The sequence below is a fragment of the Bos mutus genome, chromosome 4, assembly GCF_027580195.1.
Source record: "Bos mutus isolate GX-2022 chromosome 4, NWIPB_WYAK_1.1, whole genome shotgun sequence".
Classification (NCBI taxonomy): domain Eukaryota; kingdom Metazoa; phylum Chordata; class Mammalia; order Artiodactyla; family Bovidae; genus Bos; species Bos mutus.
Window position 1 is genome coordinate 10,242,731 of NC_091620.1, and position 24,794 is coordinate 10,267,524.

Genomic DNA, 24,794 nt, shown 5'->3' on the forward strand with positions numbered 1-24,794 from the left:
GTAACCAGTCTCCCCCAGGGTCAGCTGAGGCTGGTTTCTTGAAGGCTGTTCCAGACTGGTGTGCCGCCTCTGACCACTAACCTTTCAGAGCCGTGTCCTAAGGACTGGGTTACAGTGATCCACGGGCCACCAGGATACACCAGGGGTTCTATCCTGAACAAGAGCCTGCTGAGGTGATTGTGTCCAGGAGACCAGACTCACATGTGCTCTCATGCAGGTGACTGAAGAAGGCATCCCCCCTCTGCAACATCGGCATGGATGTTGGCCTCTGAGAGTCACTTTTGAAGCCAGGGTGGATCTGGAGGGAAGAGGTTGCCCTGGGGGGGTGGAGGGGTGGAGTGGGGATGGGTAGCAGCTTGGACGGTGGAGCCTCAGGTGCAATGTCCCTGAGCCATGGCGTCTTGTGAGATCCCACTGGATCTCTTCTTTCTTTCCTCCTTCCATTCATCACTCACTTACTGAGTGCCTGCTGAGCTTCTGCACCTTGCTAGGTACTCCTTACAGAGCTCACAGTTTCTTTATGGGACAAGGAAACAGGCCACTGAACAAGGAAACCAATCAGACTTGGTAGCCTAGCTGTCCATCCTCTAGTTTCTACTGTGAAAAGCAGCATTGACCTCTAAGCTGGTGAAATGAAAATGTCATTCATTTAGAAAATATTCTGGCCCATTCTCAGACCTGAATATAAATGTCAGTTCTGTGAAGAAGCCTCTTCATGTTTATTCGTAAAAGTTTATGCTTTCATTTGACTAAAAATTACTCTGCGTGCTCAGTCGTTTCAGTCGTGTCGGACTCTTTGCGACTCCATGGACTGTCACTCGCCAGGCTGCTCTGTCCATGGGATTCTCCAGGCAAGAATACTGGAGTGAGTTGCCATTTCCTCCTCCAGGGGATCTTCCCAACCCATGAATCGAACTCGCGTCTCTTATGTCTCCTGCATTAGCAGGCAGGTTCTTTACCACTAGCACCACATGAGAAGCCCCCAAATTGCTCTGATTCCATTAAATAAGAGAATTCTACGCACTTAGTATACCAAGGAGAAAGGATCGTTAAATTCTTCTATATGTGTAATTTTATTCTTTTCAAGGTCCTATGTGCATCAACAAAAAAAGGAAAGATAGTTTTGGTTATTAATTTCTAAAGTTACATTGTTGCCTTTGTTAAGATGTTTTTTAGCTAACTTCTTTTTATGTTAAAGCAGGCGCTCCCTCTAGCAAGAAGACTGCCTCTGGGGTGCCAGCACACCTGGTTCCATCCCCAAGGCGCTTGGCGAAACTGCAAGCGGATGGCCAGGTAACAGAGCATCTCTCTGCAATGCAGATCCCCACAAAGGTCCCTGAAAATCAGAGCCTCGCTCCCTCCCAGAACCAGGAGCTGATTCAGGAGGGAGCAGCCCCTCAAAAGGGGCTTTCTCCCGAGAGCCAGGTCAGCGCTCAGCCTCCTGCAGAGCCCAGCCCATCAGCGCCTGGTCTCCAAAAGGCCCAAGACTTATCCCCAGACCGGAAGGAAGGCGATGCCCAACAATCAGCTCTTTCTTCAAAAACAGCAACCACAAATCCACCTGAGAATGAGGCCCAGACATCCGAGGTGAAAGCAGGTGAAGAGGGGCAGCCTGCCACCACTCCTTCCCAAGGGCCTCTTCAGCATCCTGACCCACCGCCATCCCAGAGCCCTCAGCTGGATCAGGATGAAGAATCAGGGGAGGCCAGAGTAACCCCCAGCAGCCCTCCCTGCTCTGAACTTCCACAGGGATCTGACCCAGCATCCTTAAGCCCCCAGGGAATCCAGGAGGGGGAAACCAGGTCGGCCAGCCTGCAGGCCAGCAGCTCCCACCATGATCCTCCCAGAGATCTCTCCGGCCCTGACGAGGTGAGGCCTGGACCACCTCCGGGAGGCTCTCAACAACCTCCCGAGGAGGGCGTCCCCAAAGCGGAAGTTGCCCGGGTCGACACACCTTACCCAGAAATGCCACATCCCCAGGACTCAACAGATACCCAGCAGACGCAGGATAGGGGGGAACCTGTGACTCTGCCTCCCAGAAGCCGGCTGGCTCCCACCAGGCTGCCCCAGCCCCGGGTCCTTGCTCCATTCCAGAGTCGGAGGCCTACGCCCAAACTCCTGTCACCCAGCAGGGAGGAGGCCCTCGGAACAGCCTCAGATCAAACCGTGACTCCCTCTCCCAGGCCCCAGGTAGCTCAGGATGAAGACCCTAGTAAACTTCCTCTTATCAGCTCCCCCCATTCCAAACAGCCACCCAACCCAAGCCCCCATCAGGGCCCCGGCCCCCAGCAAGTCCAGCAAGAGAGAGTCCAGGAGGTGAAACTCCCTCTTATCAGTCCTCCGGTGCAAGAGCCATCAGCTGCACCCCACCCACCCCAGGAAGGGGAGACCCACTTAATCAAGCTCCCCCAAATTTCCACTCCTTTCTCGGAGCAGCTGCCTCAGAATATGGCTCCTTCTGATTCGAGGTCTGCCAAGGAAAGGCAGACTCCCAAGGCAGGCCACTCCTCCAGCAAGAAGATTCCAGGTATGCATGCCTCACCCCAAAACCACGAGCCAGGACAGCCCACAGGAGCTAGGAAAAAAAAACTTCCTGGCCACAGAGAGACAGCTAAAGGGCCCGCATACCTGAAGAGGGCGCCACCTGGAGGCCACCATGCAGCATTGCAGCCAGAATCCCAGAGGAAGCCAACCCCCTTCAAGGCCCCCAGCCACCCCAGCCCCACCCCTCCCCGGAGCCCTCAAGGGAATCGGAGAGGAAAAGTCCAGACATCAGACATTCCTGAACCACCCGACACTGAACCAGTGCCTAAAGATGCCCAGGTCCAGGAAGAGAAAAGGGGAAACGTACATCGTTTCAGGAAAAAGGTCCAAGCCAACCTCCCTGCAGATGACTTGGTTCAGAAGGGAGCCAGGTCGAAGAAAGGACCGGCTTTGAAAAGAGAGGATTCTGGAGGATTATCTCAAGAACATGCAACTACCCTCAGCAGTGATCAAGCAACTCCAGAAGGTCAACCCCTTCACGGGAGACCCCCCCAGAGTGAGGAGGTCTCTGTAGAGTCAGCATCAGAGGGCTCTGCTGCCCGTGAGCAAACGAGGAGAAAAAAAGAGGATCACAGAAGGGGTAGGTCTCAGATGGGAGAGACTTCTTCGGATCCCCCAGAGCAGGACGGCACGTCCCCTGTCCAGCAGCCTGTCAAAAACACACAAGCCGAGCAGGGAGCCAGCCAGACTGGGCTGAGCTCTGTCCAGAGGGACCATGCTTCCAGGCAGCACGCCAAAGAGAGAGGCACCTGGAAACGCAGGGGAGCCCCGGGGAGCACCAGCCCGGCTGCACCCCAGAGTCAGGCATCTGCTGGGGAGCAGGGCAACCAGAAGGGGAGGCTTCGAGCTCGGGGGAGTCAGAGCACCAAAATGTGAGTCATCCCGGGGCCACCAGGTCATTGACATACGTGCCCCTAAAGGCGGGAAAAGCTACGGTCAGGGTGGAAGAGCAGCTCTGTGGTGGTGGGGTATGCCAGCAAGTGGTTCCCCTGCTGCAGCAGAGAGAGCAGGTCTGAAAGGTTGGTATCAGCAAAAATGCTTTGTGTCCAGACTTACATGAATTCCATCATGATTGTAGGCTCTGTCTGAAGCAATGCTTTATAGCCACTAAGTTTTCTTTTTTGTTCTTCAGTCACAGTCGTATCCAACTCTTTGCGACCCCATGGACCGTAGCATGCCAGGCTCCCCTGTCCTTCACCATCTCCCAGAGTTTGCTCAGATATCATGTGCATTGAGTCGGTGATGCCATCCAACCATCTTATCCTCTGTCACTCCCTTCTCCTCCTTCCCTCAATCTTTTCGAATGAATTGGCTCTTTGCATCAGATGGCCAAAGTATTGGAGCTTCAGCCTAAGTCCTTCCAATGAATATTCAGGCTTGATTTCCTTTAGCATTGACTGGTTTGATCTCCTTGCAGTCCAAGTGACTCTCAAGAGTCTTCTCCAGCACCACAATTTGAAAGCATCAATTCTTCAATGCTCAGACTTCTTTATTAGGAAAAGTCATTTCTACATTAGCAGATTCTCTTATGCTTCTTGCATTATCAAGGGGTTCAAAAGCAAAAAGAACTCTGAGAAATGAATCCTTTGTAGTTACTTGGTCTCTCCCACAAACATTCCAATCCCACAGTTAATTTGTGTGAAGAGGACAGGTTTTTTACATCCATGACAAGTGATCGAGTGCTTCAGATTTGTATTGGCATGTACGGCCTGAAACTGACTTTGTTTGAAATGAACACCTTCTTTCTCTGAACCAGAACCCCATGTAAATTAGCCCATGCCTTCATTATGCCTAACCAGCTGGCTAAAAGAATTAGGAAGGAGAAAATTGAGGCAAATCGGTTTTTTGTTTATCTGTTCATACCATCAGGATTCTTTTGCTGGCAAGTGTCAGGAATCCAACTTGAGCCAGCTTACACAAATCTATCAGAAGGGAGGGGAATATCTCACAAAGCCAAACTGGGGAGAGCAGAGCGGCAGAAGAACCTCAGAGAGACCGGGGACCATTTCAACACATCCATAACTCGTCATCTCCAGGATTTTCATCATCTACTGGATTCTTGTCATCTCCTAGACTTCTGTCATCTCCAGGACTCTTACCATTTCTCATCTCTGTTTTTGCCTCCATGCTGGCTTCGTTCTCTATGACATAAATGACTCTAAATCAGATTCTGCACTTGGCAGGGAATATGACCATCAGTCACTCCTAAAGTTTACATTTGGTTTTATATCTGGCAGCTCCCACTGTCAGAGAGGGATTAACTCAGGTGCCCCTTGGTCCAAAGATTAAAATATACATATATATTTTTTCTTTTTTTTCAGGGATGTTCTCTGAGTGGCCCAGTGTGAGTCAGATGCTCACTCTTCAGCCAGTCTACTCTGGCTGGGGACAGGGGCGCATTTAGATATACTCCATAAGTTCCATTCTGTGAGTCCTATCATTCACATGAAAGAGAATAACTAAAGAAAGCAGCCAGTCTAAGATTTGACTCCGAAGAATTTACAAGACAGTCGTTGAGCACTCTTACTGTGTGTTCAGTATCATACTAAACTGTGTTTGGTGTCCTGTGTTTTAAAAATGTCATTGATGACTACATTACCTGTAGCCTGTATAAATATGTCTTTATCTTACACAAAAGGTATGTCTTACCTTAACACATATCCCCCAAAATTGTATGTAGGTCAAGTGTTATTTCAAGTGCCATAGAGGAAATTGATATTTTTTACAATCCACGGTGCAGGACTCCTCTTGTATGATGAAGAGCCTGTGATATACTAATAATTACCCTCTGATTTATCTGGTTTGTCCAAGATGAAATTAATACGGTGAATGTTTTTAACATATCATAACTTATTTTTATGAAGTTAGTTCAAGTCCTCTGACAAGCATGGATTGAGTACTTCATATATGCCAGACACTTTGATAGCTTCTACGTAGAGTGGGATGATGAGGACACTTCAAGGAGCTCTGTCTCTTATCAAGGAAGACAGATAAGAGGGTTCATTACAACACCATGTGATTGGGGCAGCTGGAGTCCCCGCAGCATGCGAGGGTAGGTTTAGCACCAAATAGAGAAGAAAACTCATTTATTAACTTTTCCAGAATGTCACAAGAAGAATACTAAGGAAGGACACTGATTCAGCCTGGGATGTGAGAACTGGATGAGAAAACACTTCCAAGAGGAAGCTACCCTTCAGCTAAGTCCTCAAGTTTGCAGAGTAGTCAGCAGGCTGACAGGAGAGGAGGGAAGTTCTTTCAGAAGGGAACAGCATATGCCTGAGCAGGGAGGTAAGAGCAGGCATGGCATCTTCTAAGGACCCAAATGTCAGGAGAGCTGTAGGTATATGTAGGTATTTGTAGATCCAAAGGGCACTTTGTATTATGCTAGTGAGCCTGGAAACTTGATCTGTTAGAAAATAGTGGGGAGCCATTGAATGGTTAAATGTTTTATCTTAGGGGGCATCTGTTGTCTAGTCAGTATAGAGGATCGCTTTAAGGAGGGCAATACAGATAGCTGGAACGGTGGCTGGAAAGCTGTTGCGTTAATCCTGACGCAATGCTAAGGGGCTGAAACAAGGCACGTTGTTGCAGGAATGGGCAGATTCGAGACATTTGGACTGGATGAGGGGGAGTGCAGACTGAAAGAGAGGAGGAAAATCAGGATAAGCACCCATTTTTTTCTGACCTGCGTGTGGGGCATTTTAGAGGCACAAATACCTCACTTAGGTGAAAAGCTTTAGAAATTGATTTGATTTCCTCCTTGAGCAGCTGTTTTGGAGGCTCATTAAGGAATTCGGGACTGCATCTTCATTAGGGCTCTAATACAAAATAAGATGCCAAACTTCCCATCTTCTGAATCGGAAGAAGCTCTAGCATCCTTCCCTGGGGTCCATGATGGTGTCCGGTTTGTGTTTTGGTCGTATAAATGTCTCTGAGTCAATGCAGCTGGATATTTTGTCTGTGATTCAAGGAAATAGGTAGAAAAGATTGCCATCTTCTCTCTCGGTACGAGATTTTTAACAGCTGTTATTGATTTTCTTGGCATCAGGGACACTTCTGCTTTTTAATCATAGAATATAAATATTTAAAAATTGTCATTTTCCATCTACATTTACAAACAAAGTTCATATCACTTTCATTTGTTTTGTGCCTTAGCAAAGTGATTTTTATGGGGGAAAAAAAACAACTCTGTGGACTTTGGTCTCTCTCTTAACCTAATACAATCCTCAGCTTTTTAGAAGAAGTCTGGTACCTGGTATTCAAATCAACAGAGGTAATAGTTCCACTGTGTGCCAAGAACCTTCTTCAAATACTTTAATCAGTTATTTCCAAATCTCAAAAGATAATTGGGCAAAGGATAATTTGGTAATTTATAAAAGAGGAAATAAAAATGGACAAAAACTTATGTCAAAACTTAATTGCTTGGTTCAGCTTAAAGATAATCATTCTAGAAATCTTATTTCTTTATTGACCAGGCATTCAGAAAAGAGAATAAAAAGAGACTGTTTCTTTGTGTTGATGATAAATAATGTTAGACTAAAATCTTTCATCTCAAAGGTGATTATGAGAAACCAGTCCTGATTAGCAAAAGCTGGAGATCTTTTTTTTTTTTTTTTTAAGTTTGTAACCTTAGAAATTCATGATTTCAGAAAACATTGAGTCAAAATTATCATTGGAAATTCCAGTTCCAGTGTAATCTAGTTGTGCGACCTTAGGCAAATTACAAAGCTCTCATGTATAAAATGGAGATACTAGTAGTACCTGTTCACAAGATTATTGTGAGGATTAAATGAGCTAATATATTGAAAAATACCCAGAACAATGTCTGGCACATAGTAAGTACTTATATGTGTATTTGTACATTAACATGTAAGCAGCAAAAAAATTTTTTCTAATATCATCTTATCCTTAATTGGAAAGCACAACATTGTTCAAACTAGGTGGAAATATTTGGCAACTGATGTGGTTTTCTCATAGGGCTTTCCAGGTAGCTCAGTGGTAAAGAATCTTCCTGCCAATGAAAGAGACTCAGGGGACTCGGGTTCAGTCTCTGGGTGGGGAAGATCCTCTGGAGGAGATACAGCAACCTACTTCAGTGTTGCCTGGAGAATCCCACTGACAGAGGAGCCTGGTGGGCTACAGTCCATAGGGTCGCAAAGAGTCGGACACAGCTAAGTGACTTAGCATGTATGCACACACAGAACAGATTTGTAATAGCACCTGAAACATAGTGTGCTCAGTAAATGTTATCTTTTTTTTTTTTACCATTATTATGTCATTGATAATATCAAAGGCATTTATGTTCCACCTTTCAGGTTGGTTACATCGTAAATGCCATCAAGGTATATGATTGAGGAAGAAACTACCAGATAGTGGGCATTTTGGTTTCTCTTTGTGGTAAATTGAAGCAAAGACTGGCTTCTATAAACTACCAGATCTAAAGTCCCTTAGTTTACAGGGACAAAGATAGCATAGGTAAGAAATAAAAGAAAGATGTATTTGCTTGAGAAGTGACCAGTGAAACAGCATCTTTGAAAATGTTGTTCTTAAGGGATGAGCCCTTGCAAGCAGAGACCACATTTAGCCAAGGTGAGATGTAGGATTGGGCAGAAATCACATCAGAAATTTAGTTCTAAAACATTTTGCTCCAAGAAGAGGAAACCTTTAATCTGTGTTCAAGCTTCCTGAAGATTTTTATCCTATTTCCTGCCAGCCATAGCCACTCTTTCCTTATCCTCTCCTTTCCCCAAATACTATACACATCCAGATTTTATTCATCGTTTCCACTCTTGAACTTATCTGCCCTACATTTTATCTCCTTCAAAGTGTCAATTAACTACTTCCTGATAAACTCATCTATTTTATAAAACCCTGAAATTCAGGGTAATGTTATTATCTGTTTTATTTAGGACATTCTGGATACAGTGTCCAAATACTGAACCCATTAGTTCGCCTCTGCTGAAGACATTTCAAAGCATGGAGTTCAATGGAAGGAAGCATTCTTTTTGTGCCTCATAATTTCTGTCTTAGAAAATACATTCACATGCTTTCCTTTGTAGAATCTGTTCTCTGTTTAAATAACTGGTTATTCCTTTGACTGGACACTAAAGAATATAGCACTTTGCTGTTAGAATAGTTTAGTACAGTATTCATTTATCCTGTATAACATGAACATTATTACTATATTTTTAGACTCATATGATAGCTTTCTACTACAAAAGCTTATTTTGTTATGGAAAATTATTATAGATATTATGTGAAATGATTGTTTTTCTAGTTGCAATTATTCCTTTCTCAGAAGAACAGACAAGACGTTTAAGATTTAAATCTGTCCTGGGAAAAATGGTTTCTTTCGGCCCCATTGGTTTTGTGTTAATACTTTGTAATGCACTGAGCAATTTTCCACTACAAATTGTATAACTAGCCTATTAAAAATAAATAAATATTTAAAATTGTGTATCAGATTATTGCACTTTAATTTGTTTCTGGTCCTTTTTATGGTTACATATTTCAGCATTGAAACTTTCACAGAGATTTTTATAGTTATTTGCATTTTGTATATGTATATGTATTTAATCATGGTAGGCATATATTACTCTTGCTAACTAAAAAAAAAAAAAAACAAAACACCTCACTGCTACCAAAATAAGCATGTATTTTAAGCCCCATTTGAGTGGGGAAAGAAAGGAATGATTCTGGCTGTCTGAGAACTTTTGTGTGAAAATTAAAGCCTACTTCCAAGTCATACGTTTCCATGTGTTTTCAAAGAGAGACAAACCTAGTCTAGTGCTGATTCATTTATTTTGTTGTTGCAAAGTTTTATTTAACTGTTTTAAAAAAAAATGTATACTTAAAAGTGTTCAGGAGCTTCCCTGCTGGCTCAGTGGTAAAGAATACGCCTGCCAATGCAGGAGACATGAGTTCAGTCCCTGATCCGGGAAGATCCCACATCCTGCTGAGCAGCTAAGCTTGTGCCTTGGAGCCCAGGAGCCTCAACTGCTGAGCCCACGTGCCACACTACCGAAGCCCTTGTGTCTTAGAGCCATGCTCTGCAACAAGGAAAGCCACCGCAGTGAGATGCCCCACAGCTCGAGCTTAGCCCTGCTCTCCACAACCAGAGAAAAACCCGTGCAGCAGTGAAGACCCAGCACAAATAAAGAGAAAAAAAAAAGCATTCAGCCTCATGTCTTTAGACAATAGAGCGACTTAGTTGCTTTGCTAAACAAGTAATCTTAACAGCTATAGAAAAATTAGCCATCGAAATAGGGATTTTTATTTTTAAAAATATTTACCATTTGACTCCCAAATTCTAATTTTATTACTAGTTATTAAGATGACTATGTGCCTATGATATCAGATCATCAACATTTTTTCTTTCCTCCTTTTTTTGCAGTACAAGGTCTTATTTCATTTGTGTAATAATGTGTTATGAAATACACACAGATGTTTTATCTTAGGTATATGGTTTCTACTGCATTCGTTATTTGGTTGGATTCTGTGCTCATTTTTTAAACATCTTATATAAATATTATTTTAATTCACTGCAAAAGGGTATAATTCTAAATAAAGTCTAAGTTACTTTGAATTCATTTGAGATATAGTTCTGGTTGTTCCAGATATTTCATTGATATTTTCCTGTATTTGGTAATGATACCAATCCATAAAATAACTTGACAATCTGTTATGCATCAGTAAATTCATTTATGCTTCATTGTAGGTGTTTAAGTAAATGTAACTAGCTTATATACTGAAGAACTTGGTAATTTTTGTGGACTATACAATGACATATATAATTTAATGTTGCCTCAAGTTTGACTTTAATTTAGATACTTTGAATAACATCACTTTAAGAAACTTTGTTGCAGGATATTATAACCAGTAATTATGATTTTTCAATAACTGAAAAGTAATATCTCTTGTTCATTAATGTATCAAGACATTTGAAACTATATTAAGAACTGTATGAAACTCTTTACTATAAGAGTCCAAGTCTCGAAAGTAATGGCATTTCAATGTAGTCTAATGTAGTCTAAACGCATTATTTTTACCCAAAATGTTTTGTTGCTGAGAAACCATTAAGACATTCATCTGTTGAATTATAGGTCCATTGTATCACTGGATAGAACTTGGTTTGTTTACATTATGGTACAATTGACTTATGGGTGAGAAAGCTAGAATAAGGGACCCTGACACAAATACTATACATTAAATAAGCTTTTATATAGAGAGGATCATTTCTATGGAAATTATAGCTTCTGTTTCTTTAAATTTCATCTTTTTTTTTTTTCAGATTCATCTGATCTTTTTCACAATGCTCTATTCTTTTTTTTTTTTTTTTACAATGCTCTAAGAGTCTCATCAAGAGAACAAATGTTTTGGGTTTTGTTTCTTTGTTTTAATAAGATTCAGCCAGCCCTTCCCTCTCTTCTTGTTTTGTTTGCCTTGCCTCAGCCATGCTGAATTCTTTACTGTAAGTCAGTTGTGTTGAGCATGCTTCTGGGTGTTTATACAAAGCCATTCTCTCTGCCTGATATGCTTTTGTCCCATATCAAAGGTATCAAGGTATTTGAATGCCTTCCTTTATAACTTTAGACCACTGTGCAGATGTCATCTCCTTAGGACTTCTTTGACCATCATGCTCTCCCTCACTCTGCCTCCTTATCTACCTTCCTGGTTGCCCTTATCACCACCTGACATTATCTGGTGTGTTATTTGTCTGTCTAGTCTCCAACATGAAAATGTAAATCTCACAGGTCAAGACATTTTATTTACTGCTCTACCCCCAACAGTCAGTGTGCTGCCTGGCACATAGTAGGTGCTCAACCAATATGGGTTGGATGGCTTTTCCATCAGGAAGACTGAATAGAGGATGTTTCCACATAACATTTGTCTCCTATTATCTCTGTGATTGTTGTAAACTTAATTACTTCAGTGTCTCAAGTGCTCTGTCACCTGGAATTCCTTGGGTGTGGATTCATGCGTTTGTTACATCTTCTGAGTCTCTCCCCTTCAAGACAGGTGCTGAATGGTGGCGCTTTAGACTTCCCTACCATGGTTAAAAACTCATTTGTCTGCAACAGCTTTTACCTTGCTTGTTTTTGTTGGCTGCTGTGGGGATCGCTACGCAATTTGGTAGGAGTTCGAGTTCAGATTCTGTACCAGCACACAGCCCAGAATTAAAGGTCTGATTTCCCATGGGTGTTTCCATCATTGGTGTAGGTGAGCCTGTGCCAGACTAAGTCCTGAGATTTCCAGACACGCCTTTTCCAACTTCCCGCCTAATAAAGAGCCCAGGTCTTGTCCATGAAGCACATGAGGACTGGCCTTGCCTCTCAGTCCAGAAACCTCAGGCCCAAAACATTCTGACCTCTTGGTGTCAATGTCTTCTGCTCTGACTTAGAATCTTCACTTTCAGCACCTGAAAATGTTTCCTTCTTGGTTTCAGTTTTGCTCTGTGTTAAAAACACACTTCTGTTATATATTATCCACTATTCAATTCTGTCTTGAGTTGGGGCTCGCTTCCCACATCTGTTCAGTCAGCCATATTGGTACTGTGGAGATGATTTATTTTGGCATTTTTATAGCAATACTGAAAATGGTGATATTCCTAATACATCCAAAAGTATTCACACTTGGCCCCATGATACATGAGCAGTGATAGAAATTTAGATTCTTTATATTCTAGGTCTGCTGCTAAGTCGCTTCAGTCGTGTCCGACTCTGTGCGACCCCATAGACGGCAGCCCATCAGGCTCCCCCGTCCCTGGGATTCTCCAGGTGAGAACACTGGAGTGGGTTGCCATTTCCTTCTCTAGTGCATGAAAGTGAAAAGTGAAAGTGAAGTTGCTCAGTCGTGTCCGACTCTTAGCGACCCCATGGACTGCAGCCTACCAGGCTCCTCCATCCATGGGATATTCCAGGCAAGAGTACTGGAGTGGGGTGCCATTGCCCTCTCCATATTCTAGGTCTATGGACATTCTAATGTTTTAAAGGAAACTTTAGACATTTATGTATAAATTCTGCTAAATAGTGACCTCATCATCCATTCCATTCTTTTTAGAAGTTTTTTCTTAGCATTGTGTGTTTATTATGACTATTATTATTAGCACTGCATGTTCATTATTATTTTAGCCTTTTAGGACAATTTTGTCAAAAGGAAAGTAATTATTAAGGGGACTTTTCAGTTAAGTATCTGGAAGCCTTTAATTGCATTCATAAGTCTTTACTGATTGAACACAAAGTGTACTCCCAGAATGTTTCTACTAGGTGATGTGGACTACCTTTATATTTACAATAATAATTATTATTGTACTCTTAAGATATATTTTTAGTTATCTTACTTTCAAGTTGACATGCACAGACTTCAAGTATACACTTTGTTGTATTTGAGCAAATCCAGGTATAAAACATTTCCCCCACTTCAGAAAGTTCTTGTATCCTATTTTATGCCTTTTATTTGAAACCTTATTTTTTTCCCCTAGGAGATACTAAGAAACCTCAGCTGAAACCTGAAAAGATTTCTAGGAAGTTAAGAGTTTCAAATGAGTTTGAGTCCCTGGATTTTGCAGACAGAAACTACTTTGTGAAATTATGGGCCAGACTTTCAGGCAAAAAAACGCCAGTGGTAAGAAGGGATAGAAGGGGAGGGGGAAGCCGCAGCTGAACATTACGCAATTCAGACAAAAAGGACATTGGATATTTTAACACTAAGTTTCACCAGGACTGTTCTCTGACAGTGTCAGCTGAAGACAAGCCCCCCCACTGGCCCCCCACACACTTTCTACACCTCTAAGAATAGGCACGGGTTTTAAAAGTAGAATATTTAGTGTAGATTTTGGGAGTAGCTTTCCCCCAGGCTCCTAGTCAAAACTCTGACACTCAGTTCTTCTAGTTAAGAGGCACAGAAAAGCGCTACACAGAATTAATACTGTAAAATATGTATATTTCAAGGTAAAACTTGCTTTGTGTTGAGATACAATTTTGAATATTCTTGTGCTGAGCCTTCAAAGCAAGTCCACTCAAAGAGCCCATGTTTTATAAGCTTGCAGTACGTAGAATTGTCCTATAACTTACTCTAATCCCTTCGAGAACTTAGAGAAGTCAGGATGGACAGGAGTTGGCCTGCATTCACATTAGGTCGTGTTCTTTTCCTGTTTGTGATGGGTTTTCTGTGAATGTTGGGAATACAGAGACCTAAATCATTGCCACTTCTGCAGAAGTGATCCTGGAGTGCAGGAAATGTCCCATTTGTTTATGCAAAATAAATTGAATCTAGAATTGTTCCCACCTACTAGAATCTGTGGGAAATCAAACATCAGTCATTAGGAGTGGGGATCACTCCCAGTCTTTGGATTAAGTTCAAGAATCCTGAGGTTTACATCGTCCTGGAAATTTAGGGAAGGGAAGGGCCCCTGGTTACTATGGTTATCGTGGTTACCATGGCGATGCACCTTGTCTGAAACCCTGAGTTCCATTCCCAGCCAGTGGTTCTGGTATTCTCCAGATCTCCTCCTGCAAGTACCTTCGCCCAGTGCCAACTCCTAAGATCTCACCACACCCTAGGAGCTCCCTCGACATGAGGGGCCCATCAGCCTCTCTCCTTGTAGTCCTGGGAAGCCCAGCTCTTTTTTTTTTCCCATCACTTTCTCTCTGTATCTGCTCTCCCACCCTCCTTGGATGGTACATCTTTATGTTCCTTTGAGCTTAGACTTTCAAATATAAGTTCTTTGTTTAACTTCCCAGGGCATGGTGTATCCAGACTGTGAACTCCAGAACACACATTCTTGGCCACCTTTATTCTTTTTTTCCCTCTAATATATTAAAAAAAATATTTCCACCTTTATGTATTTATCCATTTTGGGGGCAGTGCTACCCATAGCATGTAGGATCTTAGTTCCCAAACCAGGGATCAAACCCACAGCCCCTGCATTGGAAGCCCAGAGTCTTAACCACAGGACCACCAGGGAAGCCCCTTGGCCACTCTGTAATGATAAGTCTGTGTCTTAACAACAAGAACCAGCTCATGTCGCAGTTAGGTTGTCCTGCCACTAACCCTCATACACACTGATGGGAAACACACATCACTGCCTCGCAGCCGCTGCCTGTTAGTGCGTATCGTGCTTTATTTACACATGACCAACCTGAATGCTACCTGCTAGAAAGTTCTCAGGTCCGATTAAAGGCAGCTTTTCTCTGGTCAAGGGCACTCAGGTACTCAGGAGTGAGAGCAGAGAAACAGAGATGAAATACACACACGCTGGGTTCTCAGCTATAATTCATCTCCAGCATCTCAACATAAGATTCATGAACATTATGGAGGAACTGGAGAGTAGAAGCTGTGATCAAAAGGCAATATGAGAGTAGAAGGGGCCGCGTTGGCGGGGGGAGGGGAGCAGGTAAAGCAGACCACATGTTGTCAAAAGTTCTCCTGAACTTTGACATGCCCAGGGTCATGCCTTATCTGTTGCCACCTCCTTGAGAAACTGTTCAGCCCCCATAATCCCGGGCTTCTAGTGTGGAAATCTGCTGTGTTCTGTGTTAGAGGGTTAGCGGTTTCTCATCCATGATGGCAACAGCGCTCAAGCCTCTTGCAGCCCGAGGTTCTGGTAACTTCACCTGCCAACCCTGGTAGAGATAAAATCTAACAGAGTAATTTCATAGAAAAGCAAATCAAATCCCACCAGGAACCAACAGATTCACTCCTCAGAAATGAGAGAAGTAGTGCTAAATTGCTGCTGTCATACACATGAGGTGAATTTGCCTGAGATTATTTTTAGTGCCTCATTTTCTTATAAAGATTATGAAAATTCAATGCTATTTTGAAATTTTAAGTGTTTATCAGCTTTTAGGATAGTTCGTAGGTTATCAACCTCTTGCACAGCTGTTACAATGCTGCAAAATGAACAACAACCTTCTTAAGATCATCACAACAGAAGTTTAATGAGATGTTATGGCGGAGATCATAAATAGCCTTTGTTGTTGTTCAGTCGCTCAGCTCAGTTGTGTCTGACTCTTTGCGACCCCATGGACTGCAGCACACCAGGCTTCCCTGCCCTTCACCATCTCCCAGAACTTGCTCAAACTCATGTCCATTGAGTCAGCGATGCCATCCAACCATCTCATCCTGTGTCCTCCCCTTCTTCTGCCTTCATCCTTTCCCAGCATCAGTGTCTTTTCCAATCAGTTGGCTCTTCGCATCAGTTGGCCCAAGTACTGGAGCTAAAGTATCAGTCCTTCCAATGAATATTCAGGGGTCATTTCCTTTAGGATTGAAAACAGACTTTATGCATCACTTATAATTTGGAAGGGGCTTTCATGTAAATTATCTCATGTACCCCTCATTGCAACCCTTAGGAGAAGCTATTTTAATTCATTTTACTTTCCCAGCATAAATCCCTATGTATATTTGAAACTTTTTATTGGATTGGGGAAAGTAATTACAACTTCCTCAGTCAGATATCTATATCGTAAATCATTCATCCCCCAAAATAGAAATGTTTGTGCTGTTTGGTATTTAGTGATGGTGATGGGGTGTTGGTGAAATACTGGAGGAAAACCTCACAGTCTGTCGTATTTCAGATTCATACTTATCATCAGATATATTCAGTCAGTTACTGTGTGTGCAAAACTATGATAAAACTAAAAAGACAGTAATAGTCTGTATCATCAAGAGATAATCTCATTAGATGTAGGAAATAATATGACATGTTAATAAAAATTGCCACATTTAAATTTCAGTCTTCATAAAAATATTTTTGTTTTATAAAGTTTTTTTTCTTTCCACTGGACAAATATTGTTTTATAGGCCTTTTTTTTTTCTTTCCACACATTTGGCAGTCTCTCTCAAGAAGAGGATGATTATAGCTATTTTAATATCTGACATTTTTAATTCAGTATAATTATAGATCATATTTCTTGCCTAGGAAAGAGAGTCTTTGGCGAGACAGTATGAGACAGCCCGGCAGACCCTAATGGGAAACACGCCTCCTCAGCACACGTTCCTGTTTCAAAGGTAGATACTTGTCACGTGTGTTTATAGTTGGGCATCTTTAGATTGATTTTTTAGTATCCAGGTATACCAAGTGAATCCTAAATCGTCAGCATAGCCAGGGACCTTTGTACTAAAATGGACCTGGTGGTAGTAAGCCTAGTTCTAGAAGTTGTATTTCCCTTTCATTTATACATGTTTTTAAAGGCACAGTATACTCACTGTTGCTAGAAACAGATGATTTTTTGCAGTCTTTGAGGACTGCAAAGGATGATATTTCTGGTCGTGTTTGAATATGAGTATCTGCCTTCACCAAGGCTTTGATGATGGAAGGTTAATTTTATCCTATTGAATATCCTGTCCTTGTCCTTCCTGAATCTCAAAACAATAGTAGTTAATGATTTGTGGGATCATTTGTTTAATGTCTCCTTTCCACATTAAACTGTAAATTCCATGAGGATGGGGACTGTTGTATCTTTATTAATCCATGAATTCTCCATCCTTAATATGCAGTGGTTCACTTAGCCCCTGATTCATAGTAGAGGCTTCATAGATATTGGTGGCTATAATAATTACTGTACTATTAATTATCACATGTGATGAGGCACATTTTAACTTTAAGAGATACTCACAATGAATAACCAGGATGTTTATGAAATGTTTGTGTTTTATTTTCTCATGAAAGTTATAGGCTTCAGTATTCTGAATTCTCTTTTCTGTGTGACCTTTTGGAAAGTTCGAGTAGTAAAGTGATGCCCCTGTTTTCAGAAAGTTACTAAGAGCACTGACAAGACCTTAATTATAGTGTTTTAAAGAGCTTTTTAAAGTGCAGTGATTCAAGAAAGCAGAACGCTAAAGCCATTTTAAAATGTTTTTCAATTTCACTTCTTTTTATTGTCTGTAATTTTAAGCTATCTTTTGAAAATCTTTAACCCAATATAAATTAAGTTTTATCTTTGTCTTCTATGTAGCAAAAAAAAAAAAAAAGTGTGATTTCTTTTCTCCATATTGGTAAGCTATCTTTGGATAGTCTGATTCTAAAGGCAGGCTGTATGGAATATACAAATCCTACTGGAGGAGGGGTTATGGGTGGTAGTCAGGAGATGGGCAGTATACCCCAGAGCAGCTAAAGTAGGGGCTTGTCCGACCTCTGACCAGCTGAGCGGCCATGCCTACTGGCACACTGTAGACATTTTAAATCTGAGCCTCTGACGGGTCATACAAGGGCAGAAGGGTGCTCTGAAATTTGCATGCCTTTATATGCAATCGGTCTACTTTGCACATAGCAACTCTGTTTAGCAACTCTAGAGTGAATAGCGGCAGGATTTATTTACTAAAAGTAGTTAATGATTCTTTCAAGTCACTCTGTCTGGGAAAACAGGCTGGTATAGATGAAAAAAGGATATTTTGTACTAGAGTTCAGTAGAAAGTAAAACAGAATTTTTATAAATATTTTATTCTGATATTATTTCAAAGTATTAGATTACAAACAAAACTGAAAAATATCTGTTTCAGTTCTTATAGCAGTTGATATATTGCTGGACTTCATGTAACAAATAGGTGAGGATTTACAATAGAATATGCACTAATCAACAGGAAGATAATCTGCCTATATTAATGTCTTAATGGATAAGGAATATTCAGAAAAATACAAATTTGCTTAATCTACAAATTAAAATGTAATACCAGTATCTAAGACAAGCTCTGATGTGTTTGTAAGTGTAAACATTACATTATTCCAAATAGATTTTGCTGTCAAATGCATTTACTTGTGATGTAAGAGTCACTATTTAGGTATAACATGTGTGTATATGCTTGGTATCATTACAGAATTCTGTGGATCTTTTTTCCAATTTCAGGGGTCTAGTACCAGCACCCATCATCAATAGTCTACGTTATTTTACAGCGTTAGAACTCAAGAAAAGTTTTGAGCTTTATGGAGATTATTTTAAAGCCCCCTTTGGACCTTCTGAAAAGAGGTGAGTTGAGTTTTGTCGGATAGAATACATTATTTTCTGCTGGCTAGTTACAGTCATGGTGCTTGTCCCTAGACTTCAGAGGATTCCTGACGCTGGGAAGCAGGCCCCACCGTGGAATATGAATGGAGTAGATCTGAGCCCTCTAGGGAGGGCACAGCCTTATAATCAAGGTTCACTGGAACCTAAGAAGCTTCTCTTTGGGACTTTGAAACTTGAGGGAATGGCACACAGATGCAGGGGCAGTTTGAGGTCATTCAGGTCACCAGTGGTGAATAATCAAGAGTCCGGTGTGAAGCAAAAGCTGTGATGTCTACCAGTCTCTTCCTGTACTGCAGCTTGGCTGTGTTCTTGGCATCTAGCTCTTGCCAGGTGTAAAAGCCTGGTTCTCTAGTTTTCCATTAAATCTGCAAACTACCCAATAGCTTTTCAGTGACTCCCTTTTTGAAATTTAAATTAGCCAGAGTTGGTGTCTGTAATTTGTAATCCACATCTCTGATTAGTACGATTGAAAATGTTTGCTAGCTGATGCTCTCTCTCAATTATTATAAAAGTCTTTTTTTTCCCTGGGTCCCTAATATGTCAAACTGTGATTCAAAACCTGATATGTGTAGGTTGAGAACTCCATATGGGCCTCCCAGTGGTTTTAGCACTTGACTTTTGTGCGCATTCTATTACATTCCATTTCTGCTTCAGCTGTCCCTGCTACTACCGTTGACTGTCTCTCTATAGGTCTTAAATCCATGCTTCTCAAGCAAAGATGTGGCTGGTTGAGTCAATCATCTTGGGTAGAAATCTCTAGCTGGAATCCTCACAGGTAACATAGGTAACAAGCTGGTCTATAATTGGTGGCCCCTATGTCAGATTGAGAAATTTGTATGTAGGTCAGGAAGCAACAGTTAGAACTGGATGTGGAACAACAGACTGGTTCCAAATAGGAAAAGGAGTTCGTCAAGGCTGTATATTGTCACCCTGTTTATTTAACTTCTATGCAGAGTACATCATGAGAAACGCTGGGCTGGAAGAAACACAAGCTGGAATCAAGATTGCCGGGAGAAATATCAATAACCTCAGATATGCAGATGACACCACCCTTATGGCAGAAAGTGAAGAGGAACTGAAAAGCCTCTTGATGAAAGTGAAAGAGGAGAGTGAAAAAGTTGGCTTAAAGCTCAACATTCAGAAAACAAAGATCATGGCATCCGGTCCCATCACTTCATGGGAAATAGATGGGAAAACAGTGGAAACAGTGTAAGACTTTATTTTTCTGGGCTCCAAAATCACTACAGATGGTGACTGCAGCCATGAAATTAAAAGACACTTACTCCTTGGAAGGAAAGTTATGACCAACCTAGATAGCATATTCAAAAGCAGAGACATTACTTTGCCAACAAGGGTTCGTCTAGTCAAGGCTATGGTTTTTCCTGTGGTCATGTGTAGATGTGAAAGTTGGACTGTGAAGAAGGCTGAGTGCCGAAGAATTGATGCTTTTGAACTGTGGTGTTGGAGAAGACTCTTGAGAGTCCCTAGGACTGCAAGGAGATCCAGCCAGTCCATTCTGAAGGAGATCAGCCCTTGGATTTCTTTGGAAGGAATGATGCTGAAGCTGAAACTGCAGTACTTTGGCCACCTCATGGGAAGAGTTGACTCATTGGAAAAGACTCTGATGCTGGGAGGGATTGGGGGCAGGAGGAGAAGGGGACGACAGAGGATGAGATGGCTGGATAGCATCGCTGACTCGATGGATGTGAGTCTCAGTGAACTCCGGGAGTTGGTGATGGACAGGGAGGCCTGGCGTGCTGCAATTCATGGGGTTGCAAAGAGTCGGACACGACTGAGCGACTGATCTGATCTGATCTGATGTCAGATAACCATCTTTTTTCCTAATCATCTGTGGCCAGAGCAGTGACAGAGAACTAAGTAAAGAACTCTTCAGCAGGAGTTTGTGGGTTTGGTCTCTCTGAATGTATGACAACAAAATAGACAAGAAGGGACTGGAAGCAAGCACACTAAAACATTAGCAGTGGGTATTCCTCTAGACTTATCAGTTATTTTTATTGTCTTCATCTTTTTTTCTGTAAATTCTAAATCATCCACACAGCATATATGTGTTTTATTTTTAATATCCTAAAATGTTAAAAAAAAAAACTCATGAGAATTTGATGAAATATTCAGTAAATTGGAAAAATTGGTCCTATAATACAATTAAGTTGCTCATTGCTTCCATATATTAAAATAAATTTTGGGTAAATTATAAAGTGAAAGTGAAGATACTCAGTCATGTCCAACTCTTTGTGACACCATGTACTGTAGCCTACCAGGCTTCTCCATCCATGGGATTTTCCAGGCAAGGGTACTGAAGTAGGTTGCCATTTCCTTCTCCAGGGGATCTTCCCAACCCAGGAATCAAACCCAGGTCTCCCGCATTACAGGCAGACGCTTTACCATCTGAGCCACCAGGGAAGTAAATTACAAACAGTTAAATACAAATCAAAAGATGCTTGCTCCTTGGAAGAAAAGTTATGACCCAACTAGACAGCATATTAAATAGCAGAGACATTACTTTGCCACCAAAGGTCTGTCTAGTCAAAGCTATGGCTTTTCTGGTAGTCATATATGAATGTGAGTGTTGGACTATAAAGAAAGCTGATTGCTGAAGAATTGATGTCTTTGAACTGTGGTATTGGAGAAGACTCTTGAGAGTCCCTTGGACTGCAAGGAGATCCAACCAGTCCATCCTAAAGGAGATCAGTCCTGAATATTCATTGGAAGGACTAATGCTGAAGCTGAAACTCAATACTTTGGCCACTTGATGCAAAGAACTGACTCATTTGAAAAGACCCTGATGCTCGGAAAGATTGAAGGCGGGAGGAGAAGAGGCCAACAGAGGATGAGATGGCTGGATGGCATCACCAACTTGATGGACATGAGTTTGAGCAAGCTCTGGGAGTTAGTGGTGGACAGGGAAGACTGGAGTGCTGCAGTCCATGGGGTTGCAAAGACTGAGCAACTGAACTGAACTGAAATGCAAATCAGTGCTTATAATATCAATGGTGTGTTAAAAGTCAGATGCAAATGTATATCCAGGATATAGTGTAGCTTTAAAAAATATTCATGTATATGTAACATGAAAAAACACTAAAAAGGCATATGCCAAAATATTATCAGTTATTATCTCCTAGTGATGGGATTATGGCCAATTTTTATTTTCTTTATTCTTCACCATATTTTCCAAGTGAGCATTTTATAATTTTTGAGGTATTAATGTAACTTTAAAATGCCATTTTAGAAGTCTGCCATGGCAAAGGGATGTTTTATGAGGGGGATGTTTCATCATGAGAATGCCAACCTAAAAAATGAGTAATGGCTTCCTTTATTTATAAGTTTTATTGTCATAATATTTTGGGTTTCCTTTGAGAAATTTGATAACCAAAAACTAGAGTCCCCACTAAATGGTTCCCCCAAGTCGGCACATCTCACTGGATACTAGATACTCTAGATTATAATTAGTTAACTCATTATAGTGACAATGTTGAGACTGTAGATCTCTGAGCATTTATTCATGCTCTCAGTTTTTAGTACAGTTGGGTAGCTTGATGGGAACACTGAGAGAAAGAATGTCTCAGTTTAGGCTGTTATAACAAATCACCATAGGCTGAGTGGCTTAACCAAAAGACAGTTATTTCTTAAAGTTCTGAAGCTGAGAAGTTTGAGATCAGGAGGTCGGCGTGGTTGGGTTCTTATGAATATCCTCTTCCTAGTGTGCAGATGGCTGGCTTCTTGCTGTGTCCCCACACAGCAGAAGCGAGCTGCCTTTTGTCCTTTCTTGAAAGTCACTCAGTCACTTCCAACTCTTTATGGGGACCCCATAAACTACACAGTCCCTGGAATTCTCCAGGCCAGAATACTGGAGTGGGTAGTCTTTCCCTTCTCCAGGGGATCTTCCCGATGCAGGGATCGAAGCCAGGCCTCCCGCATTGCAGGCGGATTCTTTACCAGCTGAGCTATTTCTTATAAGAGCGTTAATCCCATTCAGGAAGGCTGGACTTCTGGACCTAGTCACCTCCCAAAGGTCTTATCTCTTTACTCCATCATATTGGGGGTTAGGATTTCAACATATAAACTTGGGCAGAGTGGGGAAGGGACACAAACATTCAGTCCATAGCAGAATTTAAAAAAAAAGAATTAAAAATTGCTTACTAGACTGCAATGGGCTTCTCTGTCAACTGTGGGTCAGACCTTCACTCAAGGCTTCTCTGTCAATCGGTGGGTCAGACCTTCACTCAAGTCTGCTCACACCACATGGTAACGCCTGTGTCTTTCAACCCCACGACTTTTGGACTTCTGACTTTCAAAGCATTTTCATTTACTACATCCTTTGATACAAAGGAACAGTAATTGTTTGAAAGGCAGAACTTGCTGTGATCCCTTTCTTGGTGTGTGTTTTAAATGAAGAGGTATTCTTTTCTAGAAATAAGAGAGCAAACCATCTGTCTTTTGAGTCGAATTGCGTTCCCCCAGAAATGTGTATGTATTCACATAAATTGATATGGAAAACATTCAGAGCCTCAAAACATAAATAAAGAAAAGAAGTAAATAGTTCATAAAAGCTAATTAATAGGTGCAAGAAATAATGATTAACCTTGCCGTAAACAAAGCTCAGCTGTTTACAGTGCTCTCTCTGAGGAATGAGCTCCCCCCTCGGTGGATTTGCTGCCTCCCACGCCCCTCCACCCTGGAGGAAGCAGGAACAGGTAGAACGCAAAGGAGAGCAGCTTGCTGATAGGAAGTGCACTGGCCCAGAGGCAGAGAGTCCAGGCATCCAGATCACACCCCAGCTTCGTCCTTAAAAGGGGAACTAACATCTAGCAACAGTTATGCCCAATGTATGGTCCAGATCAGGCTGCCTAGCATGCTTTCATCTTTTCTGACCTTGAAATAGCAGAGACTGCCTGTATAAGTTTCACTTGATTCTAAGGGCTTCCCAGGTGTCTTGGTGGTAAAGACTACACCTGCCAATGCAGGAGATGCAAGAGATGTGGCTTTGATCCCTGGGTTGGGAAGATCCCCTGGAGAAGGAAGTGGCACCTTACTTCAGTATTCTAACCTGGAAAATTCCATGGACAGAGGGGCCTGGCAGGCTACAGTCCATGGGGCTGCAAAGAGTTGGACATGACTAAGTGACTGAACATACACACACATATAAACACACACTCTAAAGTCCTAGGAATCAGGATCCACGCCTGACTCATCTTGTTTTATAGATGCCAGCACCTCTCACCATGCTCTTTGCAAATATTCAGGGATGTTTTGTATAATGGATGAGAACTTTATGCTAATATATATATGCTACTTAATATTTCAGCTGCTAATAGGTCTTGACTACTAAGTATTGTTGAAAGCTTAAGCTCAACAGAGATACTTTTGCAAACTACTGAATAATTTGACAATGATAACCCAATGGTCATATGACCATTCATGGTTTTACAGCTCAAAGATATCCATTTTTCATATTTCAGTGTCATGGATTCCAGTGATTCCATGCAATATCCTGAATTACTTCATTCTTGTCCATGGCCAAAAGATTTGCCTTTTCAGCCTCTAGAAGACAGAATTTATTCGCAACCAGGCTCAATAATAGGTGATACTGAGGATCATGCCCTAAAAGGTATGAGTCATTTACATATGGTTCTCTTATAGATATTCATATTATAATTATATCTATTTTCCACCGTCTTTCTGTTTTCTGATTTTTAAAAATTAAATAAGTGTTTTACCTGAGAATCCATCTGTTGAGGCAGGATGAGATTGTAGCAGATGAGAAACAAAGTTCGAAAAGATCCAGAACGTGCCGAGGGTTACTTAGCTATTCAGGGTGGGTGCTGCTGCTTGGCTCATCTGACCACACTACCTGCACGGGTGCTGTGGAGCGAGAGGTGCTACTTTATTAATAGCAGCTTGGGCTCCATTCAGTGAAGGTGAAGAAAAGCAGAGAAGGTGCCATGTTACTGACCAATCTCCTGCTCTGGGGGTCTAGCAGAATCCTGATGGTTCAGGGCTTGAAGGATCAGATTCAGCCCCCACTCCCCTGCACCTCCTTTTTACACCCAGCTGCCCAACAGACTTGTGAATGTGTATCGCCTAGCTCAGACAGGATGAGCATTGCATTTTTGTCTCTGGCACTGTTCATAAAGGACATTGAGTAAAGACTGAAGGGCTGGAGGCCAAAATGGATAAGGGAGAGAGTAGTCCGTATGGGGCTCCGTGAGCGATTGATAGAGGGATGAA

General features: G+C 41.8%; 1 protein-coding gene across 3 annotated transcripts in view; it reads left to right on the top strand.

The window, feature by feature from the left end:
• The window catches only part of LRGUK (leucine rich repeats and guanylate kinase domain containing), a 106,402-nt gene that overhangs the window by 68,444 nt on the left and 13,164 nt on the right, over positions 1–24,794 (top strand). The window contains exons 16-19 of one of the 3 annotated variants that reach the window (XM_070369030.1): positions 13,025–13,167; positions 16,466–16,554; positions 18,390–18,509; positions 24,026–24,174. In XM_070369030.1, the coding sequence (XP_070225131.1) occupies positions 13,025–13,167; positions 16,466–16,554; positions 18,390–18,509; positions 24,026–24,174 (501 nt within the window). Of the gene's footprint in view, positions 1–1,201; positions 9,011–13,024; positions 13,168–16,465; positions 16,555–18,389; positions 18,510–19,501; positions 22,988–24,025; positions 24,175–24,794 lie in introns of those variants that run through there. The other 2 variants (XM_070369031.1, XM_070369032.1) reach the window with 2 other exon arrangements.